This window comes from Oryctolagus cuniculus, chromosome 14, assembly GCF_051225735.1.
Source record: "Oryctolagus cuniculus isolate XC-2025 breed Fujian yellow rabbit chromosome 14, ASM5122573v1, whole genome shotgun sequence".
NCBI classification, from domain to species: domain Eukaryota; kingdom Metazoa; phylum Chordata; class Mammalia; order Lagomorpha; family Leporidae; genus Oryctolagus; species Oryctolagus cuniculus.
The window spans coordinates 32,372,339-32,384,650 of record NC_142880.1 but is presented as its reverse complement, the minus strand read 5'-3'; the positions used below and the strand labels follow the sequence as shown (position 1 = coordinate 32,384,650).

Here is a 12,312-nt window from a genome sequence, read left to right as displayed (position 1 = left end):
AAATCTATATGATAATAAAGCTGCCAAGATGTGCAGGTTAGAATTTGTTTTTACTAGAAATTTCATTGCCAAACAATAAAAATAAAATTGTGAGCTTCGTTGCTTCATTTGAAATTTATGTTCAAATAATTGCTGAGATATACAGGCATTCTTACTTGATATGGAGACATACTGAAGACATGATACAAATGAAAAAGTCATTTAAAGCCTTGAATCCCGTTACACTAATAGATGACTGTAATAGATGACTATTGCTATTAAAAATATAAAATGTGGAATCAGGCAAATGCTCAATGTCAAAAATAAAAAATGAAAAGTCTTGTGAAAACCAATCTAATATGGTCAACTTATTCAGCTACTGGAGAGTATTTACTTGTACCTACTCATCCTGAAGAACCCCTAAAAATGCAATCTCAATGACATTTGTTCTGTAAGAATGCAATGATGCTGAAATACAGCTTAAAATTTTTCATGTCTCACAGCATAAAACTCTAAAATCTCAAATGAGCCTTTATACAAAATTCAAAGCTCTACTAGACAGGTAACCATTTATTTTCATTTGTAGTAGTATGTATTTTATTTAGGAAGCACTCTGGCATTGCACCTCCAAATACCAGAAATACTATCTAGGGAGAATATATTCTAGGATATCAAATTTTTTTTTTAAAGATTTATTTATTGGTTCACTCCCCAAATGGCAGTAAATGCCAGCACTGGGCCAGGCCAAAGCTGTGAGCCAGGAGCCCCATCTGGGTCTCCCAAGTGGGTGGCAGGGGCCCAAACACCTGGGCCATCTTCTACTGCTTTCCCAGGCCATTAGCAGGGAGCATGACAAGAAGAGCATCCAGGACACAAACTGGTGCCTCTATTGGAAGCTGACAATGGAGATGGTGGATTCACCCACTATGCCACAATGCTGGCCCTCAGAATATCACATTTTTACACAGAACATGAGACATGCTCTATGCATATCTGGTGCTTGCAGCTTAACATTCCCTCCAATTTAATTGTGTTTTAATAAATCTTTATATTGAATTCTTACTATGCTGACTATAATGCCACAGGCATGGTGGGAGAAGTAAGTAAAATAAGTACTTTCTATCCTCAAGGAGTTCACAATGTAGTGGTATTAACTTCAAACAATGATATTGGCAAAATAAGCCAGCATCACATGTCAGCCAGTGAGCTATGTTGAACTTGATTTACATTTAAATGCTGGGCCAATGTTATAATCTGCTGCTTCCTACACATACTTTCACATTAGGAAATGGAAAAAAATTCTTAGCCCCTTGAATACTGGCTGAACTTAGTGACTTGCTTCACTAATAGAATGTAATGGAAATGACCTTCTAGAACTTTCTTTGAATGCCAGGTACCAAGAAGTCTCCCAGTTCCCATTCAGAAAACTCCCAAGAATCTCATTCTTGAGACTATCATTCTTAAGGTGTGTCCTTGTGGAAACAGTTACCCTAGGTAGAGAAGACCAAGTCACATAGGAAGGCCACGTGTGAGCACAGCAGTCGACAGTCCCAGCTGAACATCAGCAGGCAGCAGTTAAGACCAGCAATGTGAGGAAGCCTTCTGGGATGTGCAGCATAGTCAAGCCTTTGGCGAAACCCGGTCCCAATCTCCAGTGATTGCAATGGTATGAGACCCCCGGGTAATCAGCAGTTCTACAGAACCAGGGCAGAGATAATACACTGTCTTTAAGACACTAGGTTAGAGGTAGTTTATTATGCAGTAGACTAGTGAAACATGTAACTCTCCAGTCAGACTTTTCTCCACAGGCAGGAGAAACTCCCTGAAGAATGGTGAGATGAGAACCACTCAGCAAGCACAGGGCATGAGGGAAAGGCGTGCCTGTTCTGGAATTAAGTCCTTCCTCTATTTTGATAATTTAAAGTCACTCAACACTGTTCATGGTTTCTTTTCAAGTTAATTTCTTTTTTGGATGAGAGTGAGGGGGATCATAAATAGCTTGCTAAGAATTAAAAGCATTTATAGGTAAATTTTAATTTCAATACATTCCTCAGAAACTAAAGAAGTCTACTGTGGTTTGAACGTGTGCCCCAAAGCTCATGTGCTTAAGACTTACTTCTCAATGCAAAGGTGTTCAGAGGGAGGGGCTTTAAGGGGTGACTGGGTCATGGGTGCCTTATAACTGTAACTAAATTACAACAAGAGGTTGTCATCAGATCCAATCATGGACTTTCCAGCCTGCAAAGGTGTGAGCCAAATAGATTTCAGTTCATTGTCAATTATCCATTCTGTGGTATATTCCATTACAAGTAGCACAAAATGGTCTAAGATAAAGTTTCTACTTGAAAATTGAATGATCATATTTACAGAGTTTATCTCAAAACAAGTTTGATTATACACATGATAGCATTTCAAATTATCCACCTTAAACAGAAAGTTCCTTTACAAACTGTCAAACCATGTGGCTTCCTTGCCTGTGCCTTGGCAAATCTACTCTTGTCCTGCTTAACCCATATACTACTGAAGCAAGACAAGTCTCTTAATCCATGGCCTACTGAAGCAAGACTGAATTCTCTTTGCCTGCCTGGCTTTTACCTTGTGTAAGGTCTTAATCGAGTTTCTTTACAATCTGTTTCCTTATGAAATTATGAATATAAAACAAACAGAAATATCTTATGTTTAAAGACTACTTAAGGATGATAATTTATGACTTGTTCAAGATGCTCCAAATTTAACTCTTAATTGCACCTATCTACCAAAAAACCATGAATTCACACAATAGGTAGCTCACTGTGCTGCTCATTATTTAAGCTGTGGATTAAGGTCACAGCCATTTTACACACTTACCTGCCTAAGCGTTCTTTTAAGACACCCATTGCCTAATCACCCCCCACACAACTTTACTACCACAGAAACTGTCTATGGGTGCTTCACATACTGAAAAGACAAAGATTTTTTTCCCATGCCCTCAAGAAACAATTTTCACCCTCCCAGAGAGGATCTGTAATGTAGATTAGTAATTTGTTACTCAAATAGAAATTTTGTTTATAACTGAAAAAAAGATAAGCCCTAGATTCATGCAGAAAGAGAAAAGCCAATAACCACACTTCTAAAACTTCCAATTTACAGGCTGAGAAGTCCAATTATCTAACTTTCAGTACCTGCTAAAGAGAACCATCAAATTTTTCATTTTAAAGGCCACTATCATTCCTCCATTCCTCACTGATTACACTGAGAGATCAGTAATGAAGATCATTTGTGACCAACAAGTGAAATGTAGATTTCAAAAGCAAAAATGAAAAGTAGTTCTATTCAGGAAGCTAGCTGGCAAGCACAAAACGGTTACTAAATATTTTTTAAAAAGAACTGGACAATGAGAAGTATTTGCAATTTACCTAATTATGGAATAGTAGCGATAACATTTGACAGATAAGTACTATAAAGAAGTGAAAGATAAAGAACACTATTTCAACATAAACTGTTTAAAAAAGAAACATCAAAAAGCAATAATTTTATCAACAGCTTTAAAAAACTCCCCTTAAGTTTATCTGTAATTAAAACTCAATAATTAAGCCCAAACACATTTTCCTCCTCTATTATTACACTCAATTTCTTAACATTTTTCTTCTGACATTAGTAAGGCTACACTACCAACCATTGCTACCTAAAGCTGGGACAGCAGAAGGGAGAGAGAAACCAGAGACAGTGTCTCTTCTCCCATCCCTTATGGCCCAGCCCTTGCCTCGTACACTGGCTAACACACTGTATTAACGGAGCATAAGGGGGCGAGCGGAGGGCGAGAGGGAAGGTTGGGGCAAGAATTCCTAATAGCAAGCTTTCATTGCTGTTATGACCAGAAAAATCAAAGATCTTCGCCCACCAAATATAGAAGGGAAAAGAAAGTTAATAAGATGATTTGCAGACACAGTTTACAAGGGACAAAATATTTAAATAACAGGCATATAACCTCCAAAATGTACCAAAATATTTCTTTGACCTACACTTAACCAAAATCTCAACTTTACTAAAGAGCATACACTTTTTCCCCAATATTTCCATTTCATTTATTTTGTAATAGTTCTAATAAAATATATACTTAGTTAAAATCATGAATTACTCTTTAACTTTTATTTAATAAATATAAATTTCCAAAGTACAGCTTTTGGATTACAGAGGCTTTTTCCACCCCATAACTTCCCTCCCACCCGCAACCCTCCCATCTCCCACTCCCTCTCCCATTCCATTTACATCTAGATTCATTTTCAATTATCTTTATATACAGAAGATCAATTTAGTATATATTAAGTAAAGATTTCAACAGTTTGCACCCACACAGAAACACAAAGTGCTTTTTGAGTACTAGTTATAGCATTAATTCACATTGGACAACACATTAAGGACAGAGATCCTACATGGGGAGTAAGTGCACAGTGACTCCTGCTGTTGACTTAACAACTGACACTCTTGTTTATGGCGTCAGTAATCACCCAAGCCTCTCGTCATGCGTTGCCAAAGCTATGGAAGCCTTTTGAGTTCGCCAACTCCAATCTTATTTAGACAAGGTCATAGTCAAAGTGGAAGTTCTCTCCTCCTTTCAGAGAAAGGTACCTCCTTTGATGGCCCTGTTCTTTCCACTGGGATCTCACTTGCAGAGATCTTTCATTTAGTTTTGTTGTTGTTGTTGTTGTTGTTTTGTTTTTTTAATTCCAGAGTGTCTTGGCTTTCCATGCCTGAAATACTCTCATGGGTTCTTCAGCCAGATCCGCATGCCTAAGGGCTGATTCTGAGGCCAGAGTGCTGTTTAGGACATCTGCCATTCTATAAGTCTGCTGTGTATCCCACTTCCCATGTTGGATCATTCTCTCCTTTGTAATTCTATCAGTTAGTATTAGCAGACACTAGTCTTGTTTGTGTGATCCCTTTGAATCTTAATCCTATCATTATGATCAACTGTGAACTGAAACTGATCACTTGGACTAGTGAGATGGCATTGGTACATGCCACTTTGAGGGGATTGAATTGGAATCTCTTGGCATGTTTCTAACTCTACCATTTGGGGCAAGTCCGATTGAGCATGTCCCAAATTGCACATCTCCTCCCTCTCTTATTCCGACTCATATTTAACAGAGATCACTTTTCAGTTAAATTTAAATACCTAAGAATAATCGTGTGTTAATTACAGAGTTCAACCAATGGTATTAAGTAGATTAAAAAAATACTAAAAGGGATAAAGTATTAAGTTGTTCATCAACAGGACAAGAGCTGATCAAGTCACTGTTTCTCATAGTTTAAAACCATTCTTTTTTACATTTTTTATTTAATTGAGAGGCAGAGAGAAAGATAACTCTCATATGCTGGGTCACTTTTCAAAATCCTTTAACAATTATGCTGGGACTGAGCAAAAGGCAGGAACCAGGAATGCAATGCAGTCTCCAACACTGTTGGCAAGAACCCAAATAGCTGATCGATCCACTGTCACTGCCTCCCAGGGTCTGCATGCACAAGAAGCTACAGTCAGCAGCCAGGAACTTAACCCAGGCATACTAACGTGGGACAATGGCATCGAAACTGGAATCATAATGGGCATCTTATCTGTAACATTAAACTCTGGCTGCTAAAAACTACTCTTCTACCTCACAGTTTTTAAGAGGCAAAACGACAGCAAACAATCATATTACAAAAATACACAGTGTGTCTGGGTCCATTGGGTAATGATTGCTTGACATTTGGCCATCAGAATCAGACACCCTGAGGCAAGTGTTGTGGCACAGCAGATTAAGCCCAGCTCGCAACTCCTGCACCCCATATCAAAGTGCTGGTTCCAGTTTTGGCTGTTCCAGTTCTGACCCAGCTAACTGCCAATGCACTTAGGAAAGCAGTGGATAATGTTTCAAGTGCTTGGGTCCTTGCCACTGTTGTGGGAGACCTCCTGGCTCTTAGCCTTGGCCTAACCCAGCTTAGGTGTTGAGGGCATCTGGGGGGTGAACTAGCTGATAGAAGATCTCTGTCTTTTCCTCTCTTTCTGTCACTCTTTCAACTAACTAAATAAATCTTTAAAAAAAAAAAAACCAGAAACTTTGATGGTTCAAGTATTATCAATAAAATCATGAAATACTTCTTTATAAATCAGAAGTAACCACCAATTAAATATTTTAAGTCAATAAACACCTTTCCCATTTCCTTCAGTATAAACCATTAGAGCTGAAGCAAGCTGGTCTTATAAGCAAAATGACAGTTATCTAGTGGACAATCTACAGCAGAAACTAGACCTTACAATCTGCGTCAAGCTCCTCCTATCACTTAAAAAGTAGGAACAGTGATTGATGAGAATCAGGTAACTAAATGAAAGGTTAACCAAGAAAGGATATAATTTAAAACTAATCTATACTGCAAAGGGGATTTTTTTATTATAATGGCATATTTACCATCCCATATCTTATATCTCTGAGGAATGTTTAATTGTTATGAAAGTTTACTCAGGCCATCAATGTACTAAGAACTATGTTAGGTATTAGCACTGAACATATCACAATCTTGGAAGAAAGCCTATTTTTCAGAAGTTGTTTAAATTAATATGCTAATTACATGAACTACTGCCTCAAGATATATGCTGATTAAAGACCAAAACCATGAAACCCAAAAATGCCATAAAATTGAAACATACTGATGAGAAATTATGAATTTACCTTGGTTCTGCACTCAGCTTTATTATGTTTTTTCGTGGCAGAGAATCTTGTGACTTTTGTTTCAATTCCTATAAAAAATGAACATTTTAATATTTTAGTTTTAAAGCTTAATTTTCAAAATTAGTTTTTTAATAGCATTTTTCAAAAATCTTATAAAGGACACAATAACAACATGAAAATCCTCTTTCCAGTTACAGAAAATCCACCAAAATTCAAAACAAATAATCCCTGAGTGTGTGTGTGTGTGTGTGTGTGTGTGTGTATGTGCATGTGCGTGTGTGTGTCTGTGGACTGAGACCTCAAGTACAATATACATTACTGTACTGGAGCTTGAGTAATGAGTAGTTCCATTTAGAGGCCAAATAAATCAGAGTTCTAGAGGCAGTTCTGCAAAATGTTTCACCACTTTATTTTTGCATCATGTGTTTCACAGCCATAAGCTTCGTGTGTCCATTTTTTACTTTAATATGAAAATGTCTAATCAAAAGCATCAGTATATGAAAATACTGAAGTTATGGTGGTATGCAGAAATTCATACTATATATAAAATTTCAAACACATTACTCATAACAGGTCATAATGGTAAACATTATTTCAAAACATGTATTTTGCCAAGAGGAAGTATAAAGAGGGTTCCAACCGGCCATTTTCTTAACTGTTCTTCCTTGTTACAGAATAGTGCTCTCTACTTTTAACTCTCCCTGTTTTACTGCAGCTTCTCATCCTTACTGAAGAAGGCAAGGCAGATGTTACCACCCCATTTTACAGATAAATGGATGAGGGGCCCACAAATGGTAAATAATTTTCTCAAGTGTCATGCATTGAGGTCCAGGGCTGAGGCTAACAGCCAGTTTCCTATTTCCTTAATCATGCCTATTTCATCACACTCCACAAGAGTCCATGAACTCATTCCGGAACCAGAAGACCATTCAAATCCAAGTTTAGCAAGAACAGACTAAGGACTGACAAAAACTCAAAAACCTGTGGAGTTTCTAAGTAAAGCCAAGTAGACTATCTATAATCCCTAGTTGCCTTACAATAGCATCTCAATAGTGTTTTTATATATTTTACAACCTTGACAAAAGTTCATTACTTTACTCTTCATGCTTAGCCGCATGTCAGCACAAAATATATATCAAAATCAAATACGTACTTACAGGAAAGAAGAATACTCAAGTTAGTTATATGAAGTGAAAAAAGTTCTTTCAAATACAAAATATGATTGTATTTCACTGTATTCATTAAGTTTCTTACCCACTTTCCCAATCCAAGAACAAAAAAAATCACACATTTTATGAAGAATACAAGGAGACCAACTAACCATCTCTAAGAAGGTATCTGAAGAATAGGATTCATATGTGTGTTTGTCCTTGAGAATAAGAAGAAATGCAGAATTTCCAATGACCTTCTCCAAAAGCATCAATGAATGAAAGAGTCTACAAACCAAAAATTACATTAGTCTGAGAATAATTTAAAAAATATGAAGATAAAATTTTTAGTTTCCTTAATAATAATGGCCCAACCACCAGTGCCTTCATCTTGAATTCACAAAGTGATATCTACTCTGCCTAACAAACTAGTTCCTTTTTTTCTGAGAAATAAGTACTTAGAAAAAATGGTTAATCAGTAGATATAATTGATAAAGATTCATTCAAAATAGAAAACTTTCTGAACACACCTGAAACATAAACTTACACTGCTTATACTTCCTATAAATATCAAACCAAATAACAAGAAAATCCAGATATGATCATACCAATAATTTAAGGAATTCTGTAAAAAAAAAACAATGGTATGCTACTTTATGTAGCAAAAACCTTACGGCTTAAAAGAACAATAAAAGAAAACATGAGATTAACTCTCAGTTCACAAAATAATTCATTTAGTAAAAAAACCATTCTTCGGGGTTGGCACTGCGGCGCAGCAGGTTAAAGCCCTGGCTTGCAGCACTGGCATGCCATACAGGACCGGTTTGAGTCCCTCCGCTCCACTCTGATCCAGCTCCCTGCTAATGTGCCTGGGAAAGCAGTGGAGGATGCTCCAAGTCCTTGGGCCATTGCACCTACGTGGGAGACCTGGAAGAAGCTCCTGGCTCCCAGCTTTGGTTTGGCTCAACTCTGGTCATTGTGGCCATTTGGGGAGTGAACCAGCAGATAGAAGACCTATCTCTCTCTCTCTGCTTCTACCTCTCTCTGTAACTCTGTTTTCAAATAAATAACTTTATGTTAATTTAAAAAAAATTCCCCAAGAATTAAGAGACATTTTGCTGATTTTAGCTTCATGTTCTTGCTCAAAAGAACTAGAAAGAAGGTTTTGCACAGATTTGAATGAAGAAATTGGTTTCATCCTTGTTACTTTTCTCAGTCACTGAAATTACAAACTGAACTATATTCACACTACGTTTTCATGCCTGAAGAACCAATTAATGTTTAAGAATCTATTGATTTGGGATCAATTCTGGAAAATAATCTCAGTATATCAGCAGCTACTGCTGAAGCATTACATACTGGAAAAGAACTTCCTTGAGGGCTTTTTTCTTCCTATTCAATGTACCTAAAACAGAGTTCCAGAAAGAAATAAAAACAAAAAACAGCCTGTATCATGCTAAACTGACACCTTGTGATTTGACTGTTGTCTCTAGCCCTCTCTCTGCCCCTGTGGAACAGCAGTCTATCTACCTATTACTGCAGAGCTCTGCAGAGGGGCACTGAGCCTGTGATTAACAAGTAAACTGAAAGAATGTTATTACAAAAAATTAAAAGAAAAAAAGGAAAGGAAGGAAGGGAAGAAAGTATCAATGTAGTCTTGGATTCATTATCTATGAAATTTGTTCTCTATGTTAATAAACAGAAAAAGTAACAATAATCTTTAAAAAGAAAAAAAAAAAAAGAAAGCACAAATTAATTCAATCACAGTTCTCTAAGGCTTTATACACCAGACTTCTTTAGGAAGACCCAAAGGAACATGTAGAGAAGACTTGCTAATCATGCTTAAATCGACCATCAGAGTGAGTTTACAATGTTTTTATCATTTTCCACAATATTGGAATGAACTTTGAATCTATGCCTTATGGACATTTTATTGTCACCCAACAACAAAATTCTATGACGAATAAGAAATAAGATGTATGAGACCAATATCAATGTTACTAATTAAATATATTTATACAGTAAACTTAGGACTTAAGTATTTTAAAATTTTCTGGGTTTGAATTCATGCCATCATTTAAATTTCCTGATATAAGCAAATGTTTTCCGAAATCCCAATAAACATTCTCAACAGATTAAAAGACCGTATTAATGAATAGTTTAGTTATGAAAATGATTGTTTCTGTTATTTTCATGATTATTCCTCTTATGTAGTTTGAATCTACAGAACAAAAATCATAATCTCCATTAGCTAAAACTGTCTACGTATTACAGTGTATTAAAGAGTCTTAATTAAATGCAGTGAAAGCCAGGAATCAATGTTGGTGTCTCAAAGGCACACATACAGCCTGCTAATGAGATAAGCAATAAAAACTATAGCAAGGCCTTCTCCAAATGCCTTCTCAGGATGGATCAAGCTGTTTTCTTTAAAATAAAACATGGCAAATAAATTTGGAGAACACTATGAAAGACATTCAACATGTTTCAACATCTCATCATTATGTAATTTCTCAGAGCCTAATTTCCTACCATATACTCATCCTACTAACAGGAAACACAGTTTGGGAAAAATCATGTAGGCATCATGGCCATTCTAGGAGATGTGACCACATCCATCAACTAACAGGTTTATCGAAATGTGAGGACCCTCACACCCACCCTTTGGTCCATTTTTTTCCTAACCTACCTTAATTTTTTCCTAACCTACCTTAATTCAGCAGAGTTCTAAAACGTTTCCCTAACTGATCTATTTCCCACTTCTTCTTCCCTTCTACATCAGCTCCATGAAGTACTTTTAAACTGAACACCCATGACAAACACTGCCTCAGTCTAATTCATATTTTTTGTGCCATGATTAGAATTAACCTCCAAACCTGTCATGATGTATTCTTTCTCTCTAGCTTGTAATTTTATAAACATTCAATCACGCTCTGTGGAGAGCGTGACTCTCAGCCACACGAGGCTGAAAGGGAAAAAGCCGGGAGGACCTGCATCCCCTACAACACCGTGGAGCCATCGCACCTGAACTGGTCATCTGTAAACTTCCCATGAAATAAATAAGCAGGACAGGATCCACTGTGTCTCGGGTTGCAGTCAAATGTAATCCCTAACACATATGCTTGTTCTAGGGACGTTGCTGCCAACATCTAAATGAATACCAGTCAACAGGCCAAGTATGAGAAAACATGTGGCAGTAGCCGCATCTTTGTTTGTAATTCTCTAACTCGTGTTTTGAAATTTCCTCCTCAAAATGTCGTGCGAATGCCTTGATAATTGTTTATGACTTTTCAATGAAGTGCGAAGTGCTCACAAAGCAAATTTACAAATGTCAAGTACAATTTGAGAATTATTGTCTCTTTTTCCCTCTAAAATGCCATTCTGTAAGGGGTTGTTTTTATAGGCTAAAAGCAATATAAAACATATGGAGGAATTGTTGACAGACCTTCTATAAAAGTCATGAGACAAAAATGTTCTGTAGCTAAAGCTCCATGATCTGACCTCCACTCAAATCTCTCTCAGTCTGGCAGCCAATGACAGCAAGCAGGTGGGAGAGGAAGATGGTTTTCCATGCCCCCTGAGGAGGTCTGCTCTGGTCTGATTCTAAGTGGTCTCACTTTAAAAAAATATCTCTCAATAAGCCACGAAGGCAGGAGCAGGTGAAAAGAAACAGATTAACTTTACTTTAAAAAATGATTTCTAGGGGAGAAGGACCCACATCACTGTCACCTAGTGAGTGTTTTCCAGTGTTTTCCACTGTAAGCCCGGCTCCACCCCAGGAGATTGACATCAAAAACGTCTGCTATAAGGAAATCGAGAAGATGTTCAAGAAACTACCTTGAATAAATGTTTTAAGGACTCAAGTCAACTAATAAAACTTTAGGAAAAGTCTTTTCTCCCCATAGAAAACCATACAGAATATTATATACTTAAAATGTAATAACACAATATAATTAGCAATATTAGTTGTGGGTCAATTTTTTAAATGTTGATTTTATGTGCTAAGTATACTTTTTCATATACAGGAGTATTTATAATGGGGATACACTTTTTAAAAGTATTTTTAAAAGTTTTTTTAAAAAACAATTTAATGATTTTAAAATATTATCAAAGCAAACCATTGTTGATAAGGAAAAAAAAGTCTGAAAAATAACAATTTAGGGGCCAGCACTGTGGCATAATAGGCTAAGTCTCCACCTACAGTGCTGGCATCCCATATAGGTGCCAGGTCCTGCCCCCGCTGCTCCTCTTCTAATACAGCTCTCTGTTTATGGTCTGGGAAAGCAGCGGAAGATGGCCCAAGTGCTTGGACCCTTGCACCCACGTGGGAGACAGAAGAAGCTTCTGGTTCCTGGCTCCTGGCTTCAGATAGGCCCAGCTCCAGCTGCTGCGGCCATTTGGGGAGTGAATCAGCAAATGGAAGACCTTTCTTTCTGTTTCTCCCTCTCCGTCTATAACTCTGCTTCTCAAATAAATAAATAAAATCTTTAAAAAAATAGTTT

The 12,312-nt window shown here is 37.0% G+C and overlaps 1 protein-coding gene across 5 annotated transcripts in view; it reads right to left on the bottom strand.

Moving 5' to 3' along the window:
• Positions 1-12,312, bottom strand: part of MAN2A1 (mannosidase alpha class 2A member 1) — a 169,590-nt gene that overhangs the window by 74,744 nt on the left and 82,534 nt on the right. For all 5 annotated transcript variants that reach the window (XM_051853587.3, XM_089313110.1, XM_051853589.3 and 2 more), the window contains 2 exons: positions 7,987-8,101; positions 6,666-6,733 (listed from right to left, as the gene is read on the bottom strand). In XM_051853587.3, coding sequence (XP_051709547.3) covers positions 6,666-6,733; positions 7,987-8,101 — 183 coding nt within the window. The remainder of the gene's footprint in view (positions 1-6,665; positions 6,734-7,986; positions 8,102-12,312) is intronic.